Source organism: Chionomys nivalis, chromosome 8 (assembly GCF_950005125.1).
Source record: "Chionomys nivalis chromosome 8, mChiNiv1.1, whole genome shotgun sequence".
Taxonomy (NCBI): Eukaryota; Metazoa; Chordata; class Mammalia; order Rodentia; family Cricetidae; genus Chionomys; species Chionomys nivalis.
The window spans coordinates 90,112,740-90,133,768 of record NC_080093.1 but is presented as its reverse complement, the minus strand read 5'-3'; the positions used below and the strand labels follow the sequence as shown (position 1 = coordinate 90,133,768).

At 36.2% G+C, this 21,029-nt stretch overlaps 2 protein-coding genes across 2 annotated transcripts; both read right to left on the bottom strand.

Moving 5' to 3' along the window:
* Nucleotides 1–3,386: 3,386 nt before the first annotated feature.
* Nucleotides 3,387–4,337, bottom strand: LOC130880200 (olfactory receptor 2AG2-like). Its single transcript, XM_057779137.1, has one exon. It carries the CDS (start codon nt 4,335–4,337, stop codon nt 3,387–3,389), a length of 951 nt encoding a protein of 316 aa, XP_057635120.1.
* Nucleotides 4,338–8,322: 3,985 nt separating this feature from the next.
* On the bottom strand, nt 8,323–9,246 carry LOC130880316 (olfactory receptor 2D3-like). The gene has a single exon (XM_057779291.1). It carries the CDS (start codon nt 9,244–9,246, stop codon nt 8,323–8,325), a length of 924 nt encoding a protein of 307 aa, XP_057635274.1.
* Between the last annotated feature and the right edge of the window lie 11,783 nt (nt 9,247–21,029).

Sequence of the window (21,029 nt, the reverse complement as noted above, 5' to 3'; positions counted from 1 at the left end):
ATGGTAAAATAAACAGTGATGAGATTAACGTGTATTATAACAGCATTTTAAGTTAATGAGGAAGAAATGAATAACCACGGCATTAGATGAAATGGATAAATATTTAGACCAAAAGTTACAATACTAATGCAAAGGAATAAATTTTCCTAAAACAAATTTTAGATATTGCTAGTATCAAATGATTAAAAGTAGATTATGTGTCACCCTTCCTCCTAGATTCCCTCTTCCTGTTTCCCAGGCTCCCTTTGCTTTGTTTGTAGAGTCACATGATCTGGCCTCTGTATATGGAATGTGAGCACAAAAATTTACACAAAACCCAGTCTTAAAGAACCATCACATCTCCGAAACTAGGATGCTGTAAAGGATATATTTTTTTTTAATTCTTCAGGAGCTGATAATGTGTCACTTTGAAACTTCATGTCTTCTGCTCCATGTCTCACCTGAGATTTTTGTATGCAAAGAGTAGTTTGCCTATCAAACCACTGAAATGAAAGATTTGTTAGAGTTGTAGAGATGGGGTAAGACATTATGATGGCAAGGTCATATCAAGTCTATTTATTTAAATGAACTTTTGGAGTAGTTTTAAATTTTTGATGTGTGTGAGTGTTTATTGGCATGTATGTATGTGTGCCACATGCATGTCTACAGAAGTCAGAACAGGAACTGAGGTATGAAACTTGTGAGCAACCATGTGGGTCCTGGGAATGAAATCAGAGCTCTCTGCAAAAGCAGCAAGTGATCCTAAGTGCTGAGCCATCTCCCTACTTTTATTGGAACATATTTGACTTTACACTGTCTGTGACCCAGAGTTGAGCAGTTACTGAGACTATATGGCTCAGAAAGCTTAAAATGTTTATTATTTGGCATTTAACAGAAAAATTTTCTTATACCAATACCCCAGCAAGTATTATTAATTTTAATAAAAGGAAGTTAAAACTAAAAAGGTGAATTTTTATATTAATTTGTATTGTAAGGAAATATTATTTATAAAAAACTATCATATACTTAAACTATATCAAAAGTTTTTAAATCTAAACTAATGACAAATTTCAATTATTTGATACTTTTTAGTTAGGTTGTAGTAATTGTACATCCTTATAACTTATACTGAGAAGGAATATATTTAAAATATACCATCACCCCAATTCTGTAAATATTTATCATGTCAAACATTAACCATTTATTTTCTAATATTTTGCTTATTAATTAAAAAATTTATACAGTATATTTTAGCATATTCTTTTCCAACCTTGAGTTTCTCTCAGATCTTCTCCCTACTCCATACCAACACACCTTCATATTCATCTCTTTCTTCATGATAAGAGTATTAAAAATATTTTCTTCCAGTGTTTCAGATTGCATAATGCAATATTACTGACCATATTCAATGCCTGGGTAACATAATATTATCTTGTATCTCTCCTAAGTGTGACACTATTAAATAATATTTTATTCTTTGAATATTTCATACATTTATACAATGTATATTAGATCATATTCCTCCACCACTTATTCCCTCCAACTAATCATAACACCTCCCATAGGATATCTTTCTGAACTCCATATCTTCTTTTGTATGTTATTAATAACCCTTGAATGCAAACGGTGCTGCCCACATGTATTTAGGTCTGTGGTCATGAACTAACTTTCAGAAGTAACTACATTGAATTTATTTCAAACACAAATTTCCAGAGCCAACTTGTCCTGTTTTAAGAAATATGATTTTCAGTAAGGAGCTGATAAACGCCCATAATCACATTACTTACTCTATGATTTTTCCAGTGTGCAAAGTTTAAAAGGTTCCATGGCATCTCATAGATGTTCTTTACTTATCTTCATTTCTATGCCTGTCCCCCAAACCCACCAGTCTTCAGTTTTGTTTCATCAGATGGACACATTCTGCATCATTGAATTCAAGGAACTTTCTTAGTTGAGGGCTTCGGGTTGTGTATTCCAATATTTTCCTAACTACATATTCAGAAAAATTAACCATTTTGGACATGTGAAGCTCAATGGCAGAGCAGCTACACAACATTCTAGGTTTTATTACCAGCACTGTAAATAAGCATCAAGGCTTTCACATTATCTTTAGTACTTAGATGTATTCTCTCTCCAAATGCAAAATTTGTTACATTGAATCTTTCAAAGAAGAGATGTATGAAAATATGGAAAATACAAGACATAACAAAGGCTGAGAGAGGAATAGCATAAAGTTGATAAGTTTACAAGAAACTCCTTATTTCCAGTCTACCTACCTATTTATAATGAAGATCATATATTATTTCTGAGAAGTAATAATACAAAAATCATTATTAAGATTTTCCTACTCATGCACTTAATAGTCAATACAAATTAAGTACAAATTACGAGGACCCAGTACAAATATGACATATTATTTATTCAAGCTACACCAAAAACTTCTTGGAATCAGGCTTTCTGTGTTCACTTTTTAAAAAGTCAGCAACCTGATATACACAAATTTAAGACTAATGTCCAATGATGCCAAAAGACAAGCAGGAAAGGATTCAGTCATAGTCTCTGCACCCCCATTCATCAATATTCTAAAATATTCCAACATAATAGTGGATAAGAGTAACTGAATTTTAAATGATAAAGCTCACTTATATTTATACTTCAAATCAATAGAATATGTGTAGGTGTTATAAAAATAAAATGGTAACATTATAGTAGGTATTTCTATGTAAATTGCATGACAAATGTGTATCTATAAGGCTACACTTTTTTCAAAACTTCAAACAACATACATAATATATTTCAATGTTACCATATTTCTAGCCTTTCAAAAACATGGATACTTTCAATGATGGCTTATTCATTCATTTTTTCACCTGTAATTTTATGCCACATTTAAAAATGACTCAGTTAAATATTACAGCTAGAAATTATATGTTCCATGTTTGACCTTTTGTACTATGTTAATTTAAGTGTCATGCTTGTAACATTAATGTGTCCCCAGATCAGGCATGCAACCGTAATTGTATACCTATTAATTTCTTCACGAACAATTTTCTTCTAAAGAAATTCAAAATATTTTCTGCACACCTTTATCACTATTAATAATTAACAAACAGATAAAAGTGAGTAGTGTGCTTAGAGGCTGCTGGGGACTTCTCAGGCCAAAGCCAATGCTTTGTCTCACTGCTAGATGAAGTTGAAATGGAAAATGAATCCAGAACCATACCTACTTGGTATTTATTTGGATGCTTCCCAAGTTCATATTAAGGTGTCTGTATATACCAGGTACACAGAAAAAAAGTAAAGGAGAACTTTAAAAGTATATGTATCATCTCAGACACCTATAATATTGAAGAATGGCTGACTATGACAATTAGGTTGGAGAAGAAAGAGTGAAAGGCAAATCCTCCTTAAATAGTGGGGTGTGCTGGCAGGATGTATCGGCCCAGGACCCTTCTCAAAGCCCCAATAACCTCCTTATTCCTCAGGCTGTAGATGAGGGGATTCAGAGCTGGGGTGACAATTGTATAAAATACAGAGATGATATTGTCTTGCTTGGTGTTGTGCAATGAACTGGGTAGGACATACATGAAGGTGGCAGCTCCATAAAACATCCCTACCACTGTCAAGTGGGAAAGGCATGTGACAAGGGCTTTCTTTTTCCCTTCATTTGATGGCATATGCAGCACTGTGAACAAAATTAGTGTGTAGGAGGTAACAATGGCAGAAAGGGGGAGTAACAGGAATGTTACCCCTGTCACATAAACCATGAGCTCATATTGGGAAGTATCTACACAGGACAGCTTCAGCAAAGGGAGGATCTCACAGAGCAGGTGTCTAATCTCCTGGGACATACAGAAAGGGAAGTGCATAGTATAAGCAGTATGACCTACTGCAGTCAGAGAGGCCAGGATCCATGATGTGGCCACTACAAGACAGCAGACTCTAGGACTCATAAAGATCATGTAGTTCAGAGGATGACAAATGGCCATATACCTGTCATAGGCCATGAAAGCCAGAAGGAGGTCCTCTGTACTGCCCAGCATCAATGCTAGAGCCATCTGAAGGGCACAGCCTCCAAAAGATATGGTGTTGTCTCTTAAAATAAAATCCATCACAGCCTTGGGAGTAACAACTGATGTGAAGAGGAGGTCAATGAGAGACAGCTGTCTAAGTAGGAGGTACATGGGCAGATGGAGCCGGGCATCCACTGTGATGACCAGGAGCAGCAGTCCATTGCTGGTCAGTGCCAAAGTATACAGAACTGTGACTGTGACACAGAGCAGTTCAGGTGAGCCACTGCCATCCAGAATTCCAACCAAGATGAAGTCACTTCCCAAGGTGGAGTTCCAGAGCTCCATTCTAAATAGTCTCTTTAGTTGCCTAGAAACAGACAGATTCTCAGTGGAAGCCATTCTAAGGGAGCTAAACTCACACTGGAATTATTGCAGTGACCTACAGGATGACCTACAGGAACAACATTCCATATATTTTCTGATTTCTGAATTATGATCCACCAACAGGCTTGTCAGGAATTGCTAGTCGCAGAGAATTTCCTTTGTGTGTGGCGTCATAAGAAATAAGACAGATTAAACAATCTGGACTTGAAAGGCTGTGGAGGACATGGATAATTGTGGGTGATGTAAGTACAGTACTCAAGTAAATTCTTGAAAATTAAATTTAAAAAGCAAAGACACATCTCTCTTCATATTAAACAGGCCCTGAATGTTAATTTGAGGCCCATCTGTGCCAAAACTTAGAAAGTTTCAAATAAGAGAAACAAAGCAGGATTGAGTAAGGCAGCAATAACCAGAACCCTGGATCCTACCACCTGCCTCTTAACTCTGCATCTGAACTCATGCTGCCTCTCATATTCTCTTCCTTGTCCCTCTAACCCCCGACCTAAAAAGAAAGACTAGATGGTTCTCAGTTGAAGAGCTGAAGAAAAATCGTTTCTAGGACCATGATGGTTTTATTGAGGACCTCAAATCAAGCACTGTCAGCAGCAGCTGAAACAGGCAGCAAAGCCCTGCTAACTTTGTGAAAATAGTCAGAAGAAACCGGGGAGAGGAAGCTGAAAATTTGGAAGCATGTTTACAGAAATATTTCTCCATGTCACTACTCAGTATGTTTAAATTTCAAAATGTGCTTCTATTGGCTTTCCTTTGTTATTTTTAAAGGCAAGTAGTCATGTAGAGGAAGAAATTCCAACTGATAAAGTGACTTTATTTTGAGGTACTATCAATTTAATAATCTTCATTAGACTCTAGGAGTTCAAGAAATCTGGATGTTTCAAGGGTAAATACTGAGATGCACTGTCTGGGGCCTAGAATTCTAATAACTCAGATCTGACCAGCATTTCACAATGACTGATACTGTCCCCACTTTTCAAGCTGGTGTGCACACATGATGTCTAGAGAACACATAGGAATGAGGCAGAAATCATAGACTCTCATAACTAACAGGCTACTGAGGTCCTGAGTCTGTAGCTAGATACTCTAAGTCTCCATACACATTTGCCTAAATCAGAGAAATAACTGTTACCTACCTCCAAAATCACATAGCACAGATTCCAAACCACACTGAGTGACTTAGGATTCTTAGGAGGATGAAGCTGTTTAAAACACAAAGGAAAAGAGAAGGTGGTTCCAATAAAAGGTGGGATGAAGATTTGTTGCTGTCACTAAGATCAAAGACTCCTCTAGCTGCTGGCATTGGTAATCCTTTCCAGGGGGATACTGGTGCTGATGATCATCTGAGAATTCAGCATGAGATCCTCAGGAAGCAAGAATATGAATCTTCCATTATGACTCCGACCCAGTCTCTGTGGGAGTCTAGTTCTGGGCAAATTTTTGAGTCTATGAGTTGGGCTTTTCATGTCTCATCTCTTGCCAGGGTTCCATGGTCTCAGATAAGCTCAGTAGTAATTAGAGGGAAGAAGTATGGGCAGGGCTGCTCAATGAAGACCAGTGCCACCTACTCTTGCTGTCTCAAGGGCAGCAGCAAAGCTCCAGTTTCGTCCTGAGGGAGGCTTGACAGTGTCATCCTCCCAGGCGACATATCCCATGAAAATGCTACTGCAAATTGGACTTTAATGATTGCTCCTAGGTGTGTTCCCTGGCCTCTCACACTCTCTATACCTAATCTATCTCTTTGGCTCTTGGTGTGAAAACCTATTCTGACCCACATGGTCTTGATCAGGACCTCCCTACAGGAAGGCTGGTGCTGGAAACTGCCCCAAACAAGGAAGCTCAGAGGAGCCTTTGTCAAGTTACGTGGGGTTTCTCAAAGCCTCCATGAGGACTCCGCTGTCCACTTCTGTCCTGTACCTCAATGTTGCATGGAGGTACACACATGCACATGCTAATACTAGGTCTTCCTTCAATGTCACTAATTTATTTGACCTGGCCATGTTGTTTCAATTCTCTTCTCCATTTCTGTGTTCTCATGTATGTTTCTTCATATATTTTGTTTTCCTTTTGGTTCTGTTTAATCAACTAGTCCACCTGTAAATCTTTTGGAACTGCCTCTGGAAAGTTCATTGTTTTTGTTCAAATTTTAAGGAAAAATAATTAAGCATGTGTTTTCATGATGACAAATAGATCAATATGACTAATTACTATACAAAAGCAACAGAAGAAACAAGTTAATTATTGATTTTTATTTCTATATAGACAACATACTCAAAAGGAAACATATTAATTCAACTTGAATTTATAGTAGTGAATACCTGAAAACAGTACTTAAAAAGGTAGAGTTTGGGCTGAGGATATGGTTCAGTATCTGAGCATATAGCACAATGGCTGGTCACTTGCCTAACATGTACATTCCATAGGTCCAACCCCCAGTGCCACAAAGACTAGGAATAATATAATTTTGTTTTAGTTTTCAGTGAAGAATGTCTTTTATTCTCTGATGGGAGATGCTGGGTGGCTACTGAAGCAGGGTTCAGGGTTTGAATGTTTTTTTCTAATCACAATTACAATTCTAAACATTTATTTACCAAACACAAGAGCACCCAAGTTCATAAAGGAAAGACTACTGCACCTAAAATCATGCATTGACTCTCACAAAAAGTGGGTGACTTCAAACCCAATTCTCACCAAAACACAGACCATCCAAAAAAAAACTAAGCAGAAAAATGCTGGAGTTACATAGCATCATAAATCAAAAGGTCCTAGCAGACATCCATAGGACATTTCACACAAACACTAGATAGTTTTTCTTCTCAACAGGCCATGGAACTTTCACCACATACAAAGACACAAAGGAAGTTGAAGAGTGATAGGAAAATTTAAATAACACCCTATGTTCTATAAGACCACCAAAGACTAACAATGAATATCAAATCAATTGGAATGCCAAAAAGTACACAAACTCATGGAAATTAAACAGCACAAAATTAAGAAAAATTAGGTCAAGACAGAAATCACAAGGGATTAAATAATTTTGTGAATTGAATGAAAATGGAAACAGTATATGCAAACTTATGGAAAATATCAAAAGTGATTTTTAATTCAGTATTTTGTAATTATATAGTAGGACATTTATAACTGATTTCAAATCACTTCTCAATCCAAATATGCGCTCTTACCTTTTGTGGATTTAGCTATTTGTTTAACTTTATTTTTTAATTTATGAAATTATAATAGAACTAACATTTTCCTCCCCTCTCCTACCTCCTTTTTTTTTTTTTTTTTTTTTTTTTTGGTTTTTCGAGACAGGGTTTCTCTGTGGTTTTGGAGCCTGTCCTGGAACTAGCTCTTGTAGACCGGGCTGGTCTCGACCTCTCCTACCTCCTAACTCTCCCATTTTCTTTAAGAAAAAAACTACTATTTATTATAACTGAAAAGCAGCTTTTCAATTTCTGAAATTGAAAATTTCAGAAATTGCTATGTTCAGAAATACAGACAGTGATAGAAATAAAACACTACTTTATGTTTATATCTAAAATTTATAAATGTTCCTGGGATACATTATATGCCTTATAGTAAATTTGGCAGGTGAATGAAAGAACAAAGAACATTACTTATAGTGAAAAAACATGTTTGCATTTCTGCAGATTGGTTGTTGTAATTGATGTTTTATTGTTTGATTTGCTCACATGCCTACTCAAACCATCCCCTATTTTCCCTTCTCCATTTCTTTTAATTACCTTTGTTTTTTTTCTTAAGACTAAAACACACTTTGCTCCAGAAAAGAAATTTATTGATCTAGTTTGAGAAATACTACACAAAGAATAAATGTAATAGTAGAGGAATCGATAAATATGGAAAAAGCTAAAAAGCACAACTCATATTTTATACCTAATGTTAAGTAGCATCAAATCCCCACAACCCCTCAAAACTATTTTGCAGTTATTCTCCTGAGAGCCCCTTTAACATCCTTGTTCCTCAGGCTGTAAATGATAGGATTCAGCATGGGGGTCACTGCTGAATAGAACACTGAAATCATTTTATCCTTTTCGCTCATTATCTTGGAGTTTGGTCTCATGTAGGCAAATATTGCTGAGCCATAGAAGAGGACAACAACAATGAGGTGGGAACCACAGGTGGAGAAAACCTTTAGCCTCCCCTCCCCAGACTGCATCTGGATCACAGTGGAGATGATGTTCCAGTAGGAAATGAGGATGAGGGAGACAGGAGCTAGGAGGATTATCACACCCATTGCAAAGATGGCCATTTCTGTGCTGTAGGTGTCTGCTGAAGCCAGCTTCAGAAGGGCAGGAGGTTCACAGAAAAAGTGGTTAATGACATTGTTTCCTCGGTAAGGGAGACGCAAAGTGAAGGTAGTATCTACTATGGACACAAATGCACCACTGGCCCAGGACCCTGCAGCCAGCTGGACACAGACCCAGTGTGTCATGATGGTGGGGTAGTGCAGAGGCTTGCAGACAGCAACATACCGGTCATAGGACATCACTGCCAGGAGTGCACACTCTGTACATCCTACCAGAAGTAACACGACAATCTGTGTTGAGCATCCAGCAAAAGAAATGGTCTTTTTCTTCACCAGGAAGTGCACAAGCACCTGGGGAACTGTGGTGGTAGAAAAGCAGAGATCGGCAAAGGACAGGTTCCTAAGGAAGAAGTACATGGGAGTGTGGAGTCTGGGGTCTGAGTGGATGAGCACAATGATCAGCAGATTTCCCAGCACCGTGAGCAGGTAGATGAGGAGAAAGAGGAAGAAGAGCAGGGCTTGGGTCTGTGGCTCCTGTGAGAGGCCCAGGAAGATGAATTCTGTCACAGACGATTTGTTGTCGTCACCCATGAATAATTAGATACCTCTGTAGAAGAGCTTCAAGGAAAAAGATGCACATACATCAGCTGCTTCAGTGTATCAACATAACTGCATATTTTCTTAATTTAAAATTAATTTCATTAATTCAAAAATTGGAGTATTGCGTTCTTTAAAACTCTTTCCATGTTCTGAAAGACTGAAATTTTTTGGCCTGTGTGGTCTTTCAACAGAGAACGAAAGACTACTTTTGTTCTTCTCTTGCATCTTCTAGTGGCAGTAGAAAGAAAAATAGCATACTGTGTGTTCCATCACCAATCTACCTCTGTTCCTCCTAATGAGTTGAGGAGCCTGTTGGTGCTACTCAGATTATATTCAACCTTTATGTAGGTCTGAGGAGCTATCATGTTGAGATGACCTTAATTAGCTATGTATGACATTGTGAATTCTGTGATAATATTTATGAAGCCTTTCATTCACTTTTTTCAAAATAATTCTACAGTATCACTCTTTAGAGTGAAGAATATCTAGAAAGTTATACTAAAGGAGTTAGTATTCTATGTTCCTATCTATCACTCTATTTTAATTATGTCCAATGTAAGCAATGTTCTGTGGGTTATAAATAAAAATACTCATGTCTTTGGTTGTTACACTTAGCACCTTCAAGTCTCCAAAGTTTGTCTTCTGCTCAATTTTATATTTCTTTGCACATGACACCAATTTTAATCTATTGGTATCACCTGGTGGCAATCACTGGTGACATTTTCATTTCATTCTCCTTTAAGCCAGTTAAGTACATAATATAGAGTTAATATCATTCCTATAGCACAGAATATAAATATTATTCAAATTGCCAGTAACTCTGAGTGCTTCTGACTCAGTGTCTTGAAAGTTTCTTCTTGCTTCTGGAAGATGAGGTTAAAGTCTCCTTTGTGAGGTCCTCTGACTATGGCTCTTATCTACTCCTTGCACAAACACAGACACCTTCTCTTTCTTCAGGTTGTACAGCTATTCTGTTTAGCAGAGTAACCAACAGACTGACAACAATCAAGTGTACCTTTAGTTTTATTTCCATGTTTTAGTGCTGCAATGATTATTAAGAGGGCAAACACTAAGAAATGAGACAAATATCCATTATAGATAACTTCATTGTGGTTCTTTAAAATATTCAACTCAGTTCTTGACTTCTATGATGGAGTAGGGATTCTTTGGAGGCATCAGAGTGGGAGAGATGTGAAAATTAAGAAACTATACACATATATGAACTTTTCAGGAAAATAAACTTTTTGAAAGTTCTACTATTTTAAACCTTCTTTATTATTGTATATACCAAATAGAAATTATCATTATCATATATATGTTAAACTGGACATTAACATTTGTACAAAATTACAAAAAAGATAATTATTTGTGTATATATTATCACTTCCAGCTGAGTATTTTTATGGGATTTTTGTGTGTTTCTGCATCCATATGTGACTTTGTGCTTTTTATTTAACTTTTTTCTTCTGTTTCTTTATTTTGTCCTATTCTAATTTGATTGTTTTTGTTTTATATTATATAATTTATTATTATTCCTTATATCTGTTTGTTTCCTAAAGAGAGACATAAATGTTGAGGATTCATACGGAGGTTGGGAGGATCTCAGAGTTGTATGGAAAGGCAATACTGTAAACAGAACATATTTTATGAAAAAATAAATTTTAAAAAAGAGTAAAATTGAAAAATTTAACTAGCATATAAAAATATCTGTATTGAGGTCCTTAAGAACTATTCATGTCCTAAAAAAATAGTACAGACATTTTAAAAAAGAGTAAAATTGAAAAATTTAACTAGCATATAAAAATATCTGTATTGAGGTCCTTAAGAACTATTCATGTCCTAAAAAAAATAGTACAGACATAGTTAGCCAACCCATAGCAAACACACTGTTAATGAATAGTGAAGATCTTTGGGGTGGCAAAACCTAGCAGGAACAGGGAACGTAACACAGGAGAACTTTATGCTTACATAAAATGATCACTTTAGCTTTCAGTTTAGCCTACATTTTCTGAGTAAAAAGAGCTAATAAGAATTTGAAATAAGTAAACAGTTAAAATGAATATATGCAAGAATTTGCACGAGCAAAGAACTCAGGACCACGAGGGGGGCACCCACACACTGAGACAATGGGGATGTTCTATCGGGAACTCACCAAGGCCAGATGGCCTGGATCAGAAAAAGCATGGGATAAAACCGGACTCACTGAACATAGCGGACAATGAGGACTACTGAGAACTCAAGAACAATGGCAATGGGTTTTTGATCCTACTGCACGTACTGGCTTTGTGGGAGCCTAGGCAGTTTGGATGCTCACCTTACTAGACCGGGATGGAGGTGGATGGTCTTTGGACTTCCCACAGGGCAGGGAACCCTGATTACTCTTAAGGCTGACGAGGGAGGGGGACTTGATTGGGGGAGGGAAATGGGAGGTGGTGGTGGGGAGGAGGCAGAAATCTTTAAGAAAGAAAGAAAGAGAGAGAGAGAGAGAGAGAGAGAGAGAGAGAGAGAGAGAGAGAGAGAGAGAGAGAGAGAAAGAAAGAAAGAAAGAAAGAAAGAAAGAAAGAAAGAAAGAAAGAAAGAAAGAAAGAAAGAAAGAACTTGAAACAAACAGGACAGAATGAAAGTAATGTCAGAGCCCTTCAAAGAGACACTGTAGGAGCCAGTCACAAAAGATGCCTGTGGACTAGGACTTAATACTAATATCAGTATTTCCAATAAGCAAAATCAACTTATATCATTAAGTATGTCTTAGTTGAATGATTGAGAAACTAGGGACAAATAAAATGTGCTCACATAATTTATCACAGTAAAAACATATCACTGGTTTTCAGCATGTTTGCTCATGCATTTCACACAGATAGATATAAATAAATAAGCATATATGTTTAAAAATAAGCTTGTTTTTTATTGACTCTATGGAATATAATATGTCTAAACCTGACTACAAAGATTCAAAATTCAAAAGAAACTGATAACTTTGATGATTTAACTATATTTTATCACAAAGTCCAATGAGAAGAAAGACATAAAAAATAACTGTGACAGATAGCAGAGCAAATATTAAAAACCTTTTAAGGAGTCTGCAATAATAAACTAATAAAGAAAAAATAATAATTACTGTGGAATAAATAAAAATATGACTATTAGTCCTTAATAGATTCAATTCTCAGTATAATTTAACACATCCAAATTAAAATTAGATGCCTCAGAGTGTCACCAACTGATGGATGATATTTGTAAATATATGATATGAAAATTAGGTATGTCTAATTACTGAAAATGCAAACTACTACGATTAGTATAAGTATTGTTTATATACATAGACAAGACCTGAAAATGAACACCTTCCTCTGTAACTGTCTCATTCAAGTAAGTAGTAATAATGAATTTCTGAGCGTGATGGGATTACAACTTACAAATCTCTTCAAGTTTGTATGATTTTATTATCTGAATACTCAACAACAAAGAAAACCTTTGTATTTGTAAACAGACAATAAATAATACTTCTCACTGGATCCTTAAGAATCTAGCTCTTCCTTATTCCATCACTGTGCCTCCTCTCTACATTCTGAAACTTTGTAAACATCTACTGTAAGTTGATGTTGGGTGGAGACCTCATTTTTAATTCTCTGTCTCTTCTCATCTACCTTTCTGAAGAGAATTAAAATGAACTTCAAATTCCCTGCCCTGCGGGAAGATCAAGGTCCTCCCACTTTTTTCTAGGTCCAGGAGGTGAGCGTCCAAACAGGCTAAGATCCCACAAAGCCAGTTCATGTATTAGGATCGAAACCTAGTGCCAGTGTCCTTGGCTTCTCATCAGCCTTCATTGACCGCCATGTTCAGAGGGGGAATGGAGTGGGGGGAAGAGAAGAGGAGTGGGGATGGGGGAGGGGAGTGGGGAGAGGGGGCAATAGGTAGGAGGAGGGGGAGGGAAATGGGAAACGGGGAGCAGGTGGAAATTTTAATTAAAAAAGAATAAAAATAAATAAATAATAACAAAATGAACTTCAAATGAAAAATATGAATTTTCTAGAGCTACATTGTCTAAATTAGAATCAAGTTCTCTAGATGCAAGATTTGTGTTCTTAATTACAGTACTCACCCTTTCTTCCTGAGAACCTGGTAATGTCAAATAAGGGTTGATGGTGGAACCATACAAAGTGAAATCAAGCCTACTTTCATTATGCTCCCAGGCATGTCCGTCCTGTAGCCTCCAGGCTTCATACAGTCAAGGAGAGTAGGGAATGTAGCCCAACATGATTATTAATTTCTAAATATTACTTATAATGAGATCAGTTGAGATTTTTTTCTGGAACTCATTTGTTTGATTCCCTATTATAAACTTGTAGGTGACAGGGTGGTGTTGCACAGTGAAAAGGCTGGCAACCTGTGGGCATTATAAACACACTCACAACCTCTCTTGAAGAGACGTTATGTTGCTTTCTATTTGATATGATTCTTATTAATTTTGTTCAAGTATTTTTAAAGAAGAGAAAAGGATAATAACACAAGTCACAATAGAAATGTCCTGTTTTGTCCTGTTTAGGTATAAAAAGAAGGAAATTCTGCCATAATCTACTTTATAGATAAGCTTTAATGATCTACTGTATAAAGTGAAATAGAGAAGTCACAAAATACAAACACTCTGATTCTCTCATGTGCTATCTAAAATTATCAGGTTAAAAACAAAACAGTGACTGTGTGGATGAAGACTAGTGTAGTTTTGTTCAATCTTTAGAATTTCAGATTTATAAAGTGAAAATGTTGCAGAGCTGTCAGTCATATATCATGAGTATAAATAAAACACTAGAAAATTCTGTAATTAATGGGGTGAAGAGGATAAATATTGCTGTTATTGTTGTTTTTATCTACAATGTCTTTAAGTAATTTTTGCCCGAGTAAAGGGGAAAAGTTTTACAGACTCCATGATCCTTTTATTTCTGTATTTTTTGTCTGTGTACCATTATTGATTTCATCATGTACACATTCATAACTCTGTACTGATGCATTTTATGAGGCACATCATGAGGCCTGAAATATTTTCAATCTCATTTACCTCCTAAGTATAGTGTAATTGTGAAAATATTTTTATCAAAGCAAAGTTCTCATCTCTTCCCATAGCATCTTAATTTTCTATGGCATTTGGTGTGTTTAAGTGGAAATATTTCTTATAACCTCACCTGGTTTTGGTTGTTGAAATTCTATATTAGGGCCTTTGGTTTTGTAACTTACCACATCTTCACCATTATCATCTAACATATCTTGAACTTTTGAATGATGTTTTTATGTCATTGTGTTATACCATCATGATTGGATAGGAAAATCACAATTAAATGTTATTTGTACTGCTACAGAATTTGAATGTTTATCTCGAATTATAATTGAAACACACTGAGCTTGTGGTGTACTGCTTGATAGTAATCAGGTTACTTAATATTCACATAGTAATCATTCAATTCATTGTCTAAAGTTAGAAAACTGAATATCCAGGTTCTAGCACAGAGTAAACTATTTATGGGTAACATGACCATTATGAACTCTCAAAAACAAACTCCTTGTGTAAAGGAAGTTTAACACTTTTGATCATCCTTACCTACATCTCTTCTCAACTTCTTGTCATCCCCTAAATGTTCCTGTCATGACTTTAGACAATATATACTGCATAAATATTTACCTTTCTCTCACTCTCTGTCTCAGACAAAAATACTCTCTGATTCTTCAAAACAGTCTTTAAAGGGGTTGTTCTTGTCCTATTGACATTTTTTTCATTACAGTGGATATAACTACTTACTGAAGTTTTCTACTCAGTTTACAGGCAGATTGGCTATTATTTTCACAAAATCTATAAAATGTTTGCACATACGTCTCAAAGGCAATTTTAAGACTATCCAATATATGCTTCCATGATATTAAAGTGGGTTACTGCTTCTACATTCTTTAAATATACATTTATTTCTGTAAATTGTATTTCAAAATTGTCTGACATGTACTACAGGTTTAATAAATAAAGATTACTGAAATAATAGTCTCATGCTGACACATATACAATAATATATGTTTAATTAAAAAACTGTATTTGAAAAAAGGGAAGATGTGTACTAACTCATTTCTCACATGTTTTGTTGAGTGTAGGAGTCTCGGGCTGAGTACTGGAAATGACTGATTCAAAATTCAAATTGTGAAAGAAAGTGAGAAAGGAACACAGAAGTAGAGACATTGACAGAACAAGAGGCAGAGGAGAATATAGAAGCTCAGAAGTAAAAGCCAAGAAGAGCAGAGGATAAAGACTCTTCCTATGGTAAGGAATTAAATATCAGACTCACTGGAAAGAGTAACTCCCCTCACCATCTTCCCTAACCTCACCTTGGAGTTGTGAACACAGGACAGTGAGGCCAGTGATGGATGGAGAGTGACAAACAGAGTGTGGTTTCTGCAGCCTTTTTCCTTATCCTAACAAGTAACCTCCATTGCCGTTTCCCAAATACAGTGAGACTGGGACATCATCTGTGCTGTGAGTCTTACCCACAAGGATGATGTTTGTGCAGAGATCAACTAGAAATTCAACTGCCAGCCTGGAGGAGATTCTTCCAGGAAGTCTTCAAACCAGAGGTCCTAAGAGTTATTATTTCCAGATCACTCCCTGGAGCATTTGGGCTGTTAGCTTTTTAGAAATCATTCTACAAGAATAGTCCCCAGGGGAATTCAAAATCCTCTTCAGTAAACTGAGATACTTGACTCTCATCTGATTAGAAGCCAAGATACCTGGTGATCATCTGGGATCTCAAGTCCTTGAATTCTTAAATGCACCTGAGAGAATTATACTTGAGCCTTAGTATCTTCAGGGAATTTGATTCAGTATGTCTTCAGATATCAAAATTATAGAATGCTCATCTCTTGTATAGTTAACTAATATTTTCTCATAACCTCTGCATACACTCCCTTCTACTTTATTTTCTCTATTTCTTATAATACATAAAATAATCTTCAATATATAATAATAATCTTCAACATATACATTGATTTATCGTTTATAAATCTGTGGATGCAGAATATGTAGGTAGGAGGGATAGATAGTGGGACTGTTCAACTTCTGGATGGTTCTCCCAAATTAAGAGATTTCAGAGGATGTCTATCCATTTTCTGCATTTGTGCCTAAAATGCCCCAATCTCCTTATAGTCACATGGGGAAAACATGCCTCAAGTATTGATACAGAAAGGGATTCCCTCACCTTTAGATGGAGGCTTCACTAGACCCTACGAAACAAATTAGAACAAGATTCTGGTCAATATACAAGCTTCTGTGTTGAACCATAGTCTGGACAATGTTTGGTTCCAAACACATTTAAAATTAGAAAAAAAAAACAGATTTATGACCCAAGGAGTTTGAAAAGTAGTCATCTAGATAACAAGATGAATGACAACATCCTTGATCACATTACGAAATACAGGAGAAAGGACAAATTAATTCGTTCTAAATGAAACATTTATATAATGAACAATTATAAATTCCAAGAAAAGATCAAGGAACAGGTCCCACAGAAAACAAAAAGCATGGAAATAAACAACGGACTTGGGAAATGAGGTGAAGATAGGAAAAATTAAATGAGCAAGAAGCATTTTTTCCACACAGTAATTTGTGCCATGTAAAGACAGCATCCAAAAATTATGGGAGTAAACTCTACCTGATTGCAATAATCAAAACATTGTCTTAATTTTTCGGTCTAACTTTTACTTTTCTGATAGCACCATCATTTACCTTGTTGTGCATTGTATAAGTCAGAGATCTCATGAACTTCTTAAGCTTCTTGTCTCAGGTGGCAGTAGCCTGTTAGCTGTATTTCAAAACAGTGTAAGTCACCAAAAAGAGTTCCAATATAAAACTAGCAGAGCTATCCAAACCAAAAGAAAAATGCAAAAAAAAGCACTGTGACTCCTTCATAAGATCGTTTCCACTCCTCAACTAATAAAATCATTGCTAGATGAAAGTAAGATAAGTTGATAAACGTATGGTACTATAAGTAGCCTGTGAATGATATTAAATGAGTAAAAATTAGCACATGAATGAAGAACAGAAATTGTCCCATGATGAAGGAGGAAAGTCACCAAGGAAAGAAAAACGCTCAGCAAAACCGATATGAATCAACAACAAGAATGGAAAAACAACAATTTGGAAGAGTCAAATGATATTTAGAATCTGAGAACAAAGTAGAAATGTGGTGTAGGAAATTCTTCTGTATATGTGTTGCTTTTATTGGTTAATGAATAAAGAAGCTGCTTTGACCTGTAAGGGCAGAATAGAACTAGGCAGGAAAACTAAACTGAATGCTGAGAGAAAGAAGGTGGAGTCAGTGAAAAGCCATATAGCCACCGTGGGGCAGTCACCTGTGTTGGAGCCCACCGAAACATTGCTGGTAGGCCACGATCTCGTGATGATACACAGATGGAGATGGGTTAGTTTAAAATATAAGAGCCAGAAATATGTTTAAGCTATCAGCCAAATAATATTGCAAATAATATAGTTTCTGTGTGATTATTTCATGGTCTGGGCAGCCGGAAACGAATAAGCAGTCTCCACCAACAGAAATGTACTAAATAAAATGGCCTCTGTAAATCAAACAAAAAACATAATGGAAGCATGACCCATAGACTCACCCAAGTAAAAGGAAGAATGCCTTACCCATAAAGTTCTGACTGAAAGCCAGAATACTGATCCAATCACACTTACCCTGAGTGACCTGTGATGATGAAGAACCTCCTTCATCCAGCTGACTTTGAGAGGCTGGACAAGGCTGGGCATTGGGTACCAAAAGGTATGCACCCCCAGCTTTCTCCTCCCTTGCTGTGACATCTGAATGCTGGATTCTGTTCCTGTTCCCTGCTTTGATTGGTGAGTACCCCTTAAATAAAGAATGCCTTATTATACCCTATTCGGAGCTAGTTTGGGATTACTTAATTCACGTTCCTCTTCAGCTGGCTGCCCAACATGGGAATGAGTTCATATTCCCATTTTGATCTGTGAGACTCCCCTTAAATAAAGAACTCCTTATTATACCCTATTAGGAGCTACTATGGAATTATTTTATTCACGTTCCCCTTCATCTGGTGCATCCCCCTTTGCTGTAGATTTTTTAATACTATGGCTACAAATCTGAAATGCGTACACAATAGCTAGTAGAAGATCTAGACTAGGTTCCCACCAACTGATGAATAGGTAAAGAAAATGTTTCATATAAACATAATGAAATTTTACTCAGCCATAAAGAAGGATTAAACTATGCCATTTGTAACAAAATGCATAAAACTTGAGATTGCGTGTTGATGTAATCTCAATGAAATAAGAATGACTCAGAAAGATAAATATTGCATTATTCATTTCTAAGTAGAGCCTTCATTTGATAATATGACATATCAGAAGGTAAAATACCAGCAATGAATTGTGTTAGAGACACAAGCAGATGGCAAAAGAGAGAAGAAAGACAAAGTGCTGCATATTTTCTCATGTGCAAAAATATGTATATGTGTGTATGTGCATGTCTGTGTGCACTAAAATGGGGACTATTTCGAGGTAGAAAAGATCAGTAAGAGAGGGAGGTGAACAGAAAAGACAGGGAGATTTGGTAATTAACTTAAGTGAAGTACAATGAAAATGTTATAATGCAATCCATTAGTTCATATCCTAACTAATAAACATTATTGTAAAAATATCAATAATAGAACAATGCTTGTTCCGCAGTTGTCAGAGTGCGTGCAGTGTATTGTGTGTCACCGTCGAGGGATAGTCTGAGGTGATCATCAAGGCTCATTTGCAGGTGCATCCGCAGGCAGGCACGTGAGACAATGTGTTGGTTTGATTTTGTTGGTTCATTAGTTCTCTCTTTAGTTAAGAGAGAAAGAAAGAATGGGTAGAGACTGGTGAGAATAGAGTTAGGGAAGGCTAGGAGGAGTTGGGGGAGATGAAAAGAATGAACAGGTTATATTTTATGGAAAAAAATGAAAAGAAAAGTAACTGTCCATGTTGTAATTTTCACAGTGAGACTTTTTGTATTAATGTTTGCTTGATTCTGGATTGGTGTATTTTATTGAGATAGGGTCTCACTACATAACACAGTCTGTCTTCAAACTTACAGTCTATCTACCTCAAATTCCTGAGTGTAACTATGCCCCATTCATTCCTCTTCTATGAGTGAGGAGATTTCTGGGTGCTCAGCTCAACAGAGACATGAAAACAAAATGAGAAAATCAAAGTTAGTAAATATTTATTATTCCTCTGAAACTGACCTCATATGCTTACTTGTACTCTAAGAGCTGAGCTGAAAATTACCCTGCTTTCACCATGGTCTGAGGCCTGGAGCCACCCTTAAGGTTGGCTTGTTAAATTCTGGTCACTAGAAGTATATAGGAATTTCTACATCAATAGCAGAACTATTTTATCTGGTAATGTAATAAGCTTAACTGAGGAATACACTTTTTGATCTTTTTCTTCATTTTCCCTTTAATTTTGGTTTTGAGGAATATACATGTATCTTTTTAAATGTATGAATCCATAGACATGAGATTTTAAAAGTATACTGGTCAGACACTGGAAATGTCATATTGTATTATAATATTTACAGATAGTCTTAGATATAGTGTAGTCTAATCATCAGTCAAAACTTATACAGTGTTGTCAGGGTTTTGGTGGCTATGGTTAAAAAATCATTGCTCAGATTAAAGACATAGACAATAAAAGGAAAAAAATAAACAAATAGATGGTACCAAACTAGTTGTTGTAAGACAGTAAAAAAAAGTTTGCAAATGACAAACCACAGAGACAAACCACAGACTGGACATCACTGTTGGTTACTAAAGCATACACATAAAAATAGAAGGTGAGTTTTATTCTGGAGTATCAAAGGCATAGTGACAAGTTGACAAGTCGTTTTCTGTGTTGTACAGCGGGTGATAGGAGGACACAATTGTAAATAAGAAAAATCAGTCAGTGAGACCAAGCTGTAGCTCAGAAGTTGGACTCTGAGAAGGGAGTGTAGTAATGGGGAGGGGAGGGTTAGTGAGGTGTCTAAGCGTATAGGCTGTGTAGAAGGTTAAATTCAGGCCAATCTCAGATTGGAGAATCATGTCTGATGCAGGAGACTGAAAAACTAGATTGGTTCCTGGGAATTTCCTCAGCACTAGGTTTTACCCCAGCCCTACTAGTATAATCTAATGCCAACATGTAGAAGAAGGCAAATAGATTAATATCTATCACCATGCATAAAACCCTAGAGTCCAAGTGGTTCAAAGACCTCAACATAAATTCAGATACACTGAACATGATAGAAGAGAAAGTGGGAGGTAGCCTTGAACACATTGGCACAAGAGACCACTTCCTAAATATAACACCCGTAGCACAGACATTGAGAACCAAAATTAATAAATGGGACCTGAAAAGCTTATGTAAGGCAAAGGACATGGTAACAATACAGAAGAGCAGCCTCGGGAGAATGGGAAAAGTTCTTCACCTCATCTGACAGACAGCTGACCTCCAAAATATATAAAGAACTCAAGAAATTAGACATCAAAATACCAAACAAACCAAATTAAAAATTTGATATAGATCTAAACAGAGAATTCACAACAGAAGAATTTCAAATGGCCAAAAAAACTTTTAAGGAATTTCTCAACATCCTTAGTCATCAGGGAAATGTAAATCAGGATTGACCTAACTCTTATGCAGACTTTTCTAATTCCAAGCACAGCAGATTCATGGAATCTCTGCTTTTTACAATACTCTGTCT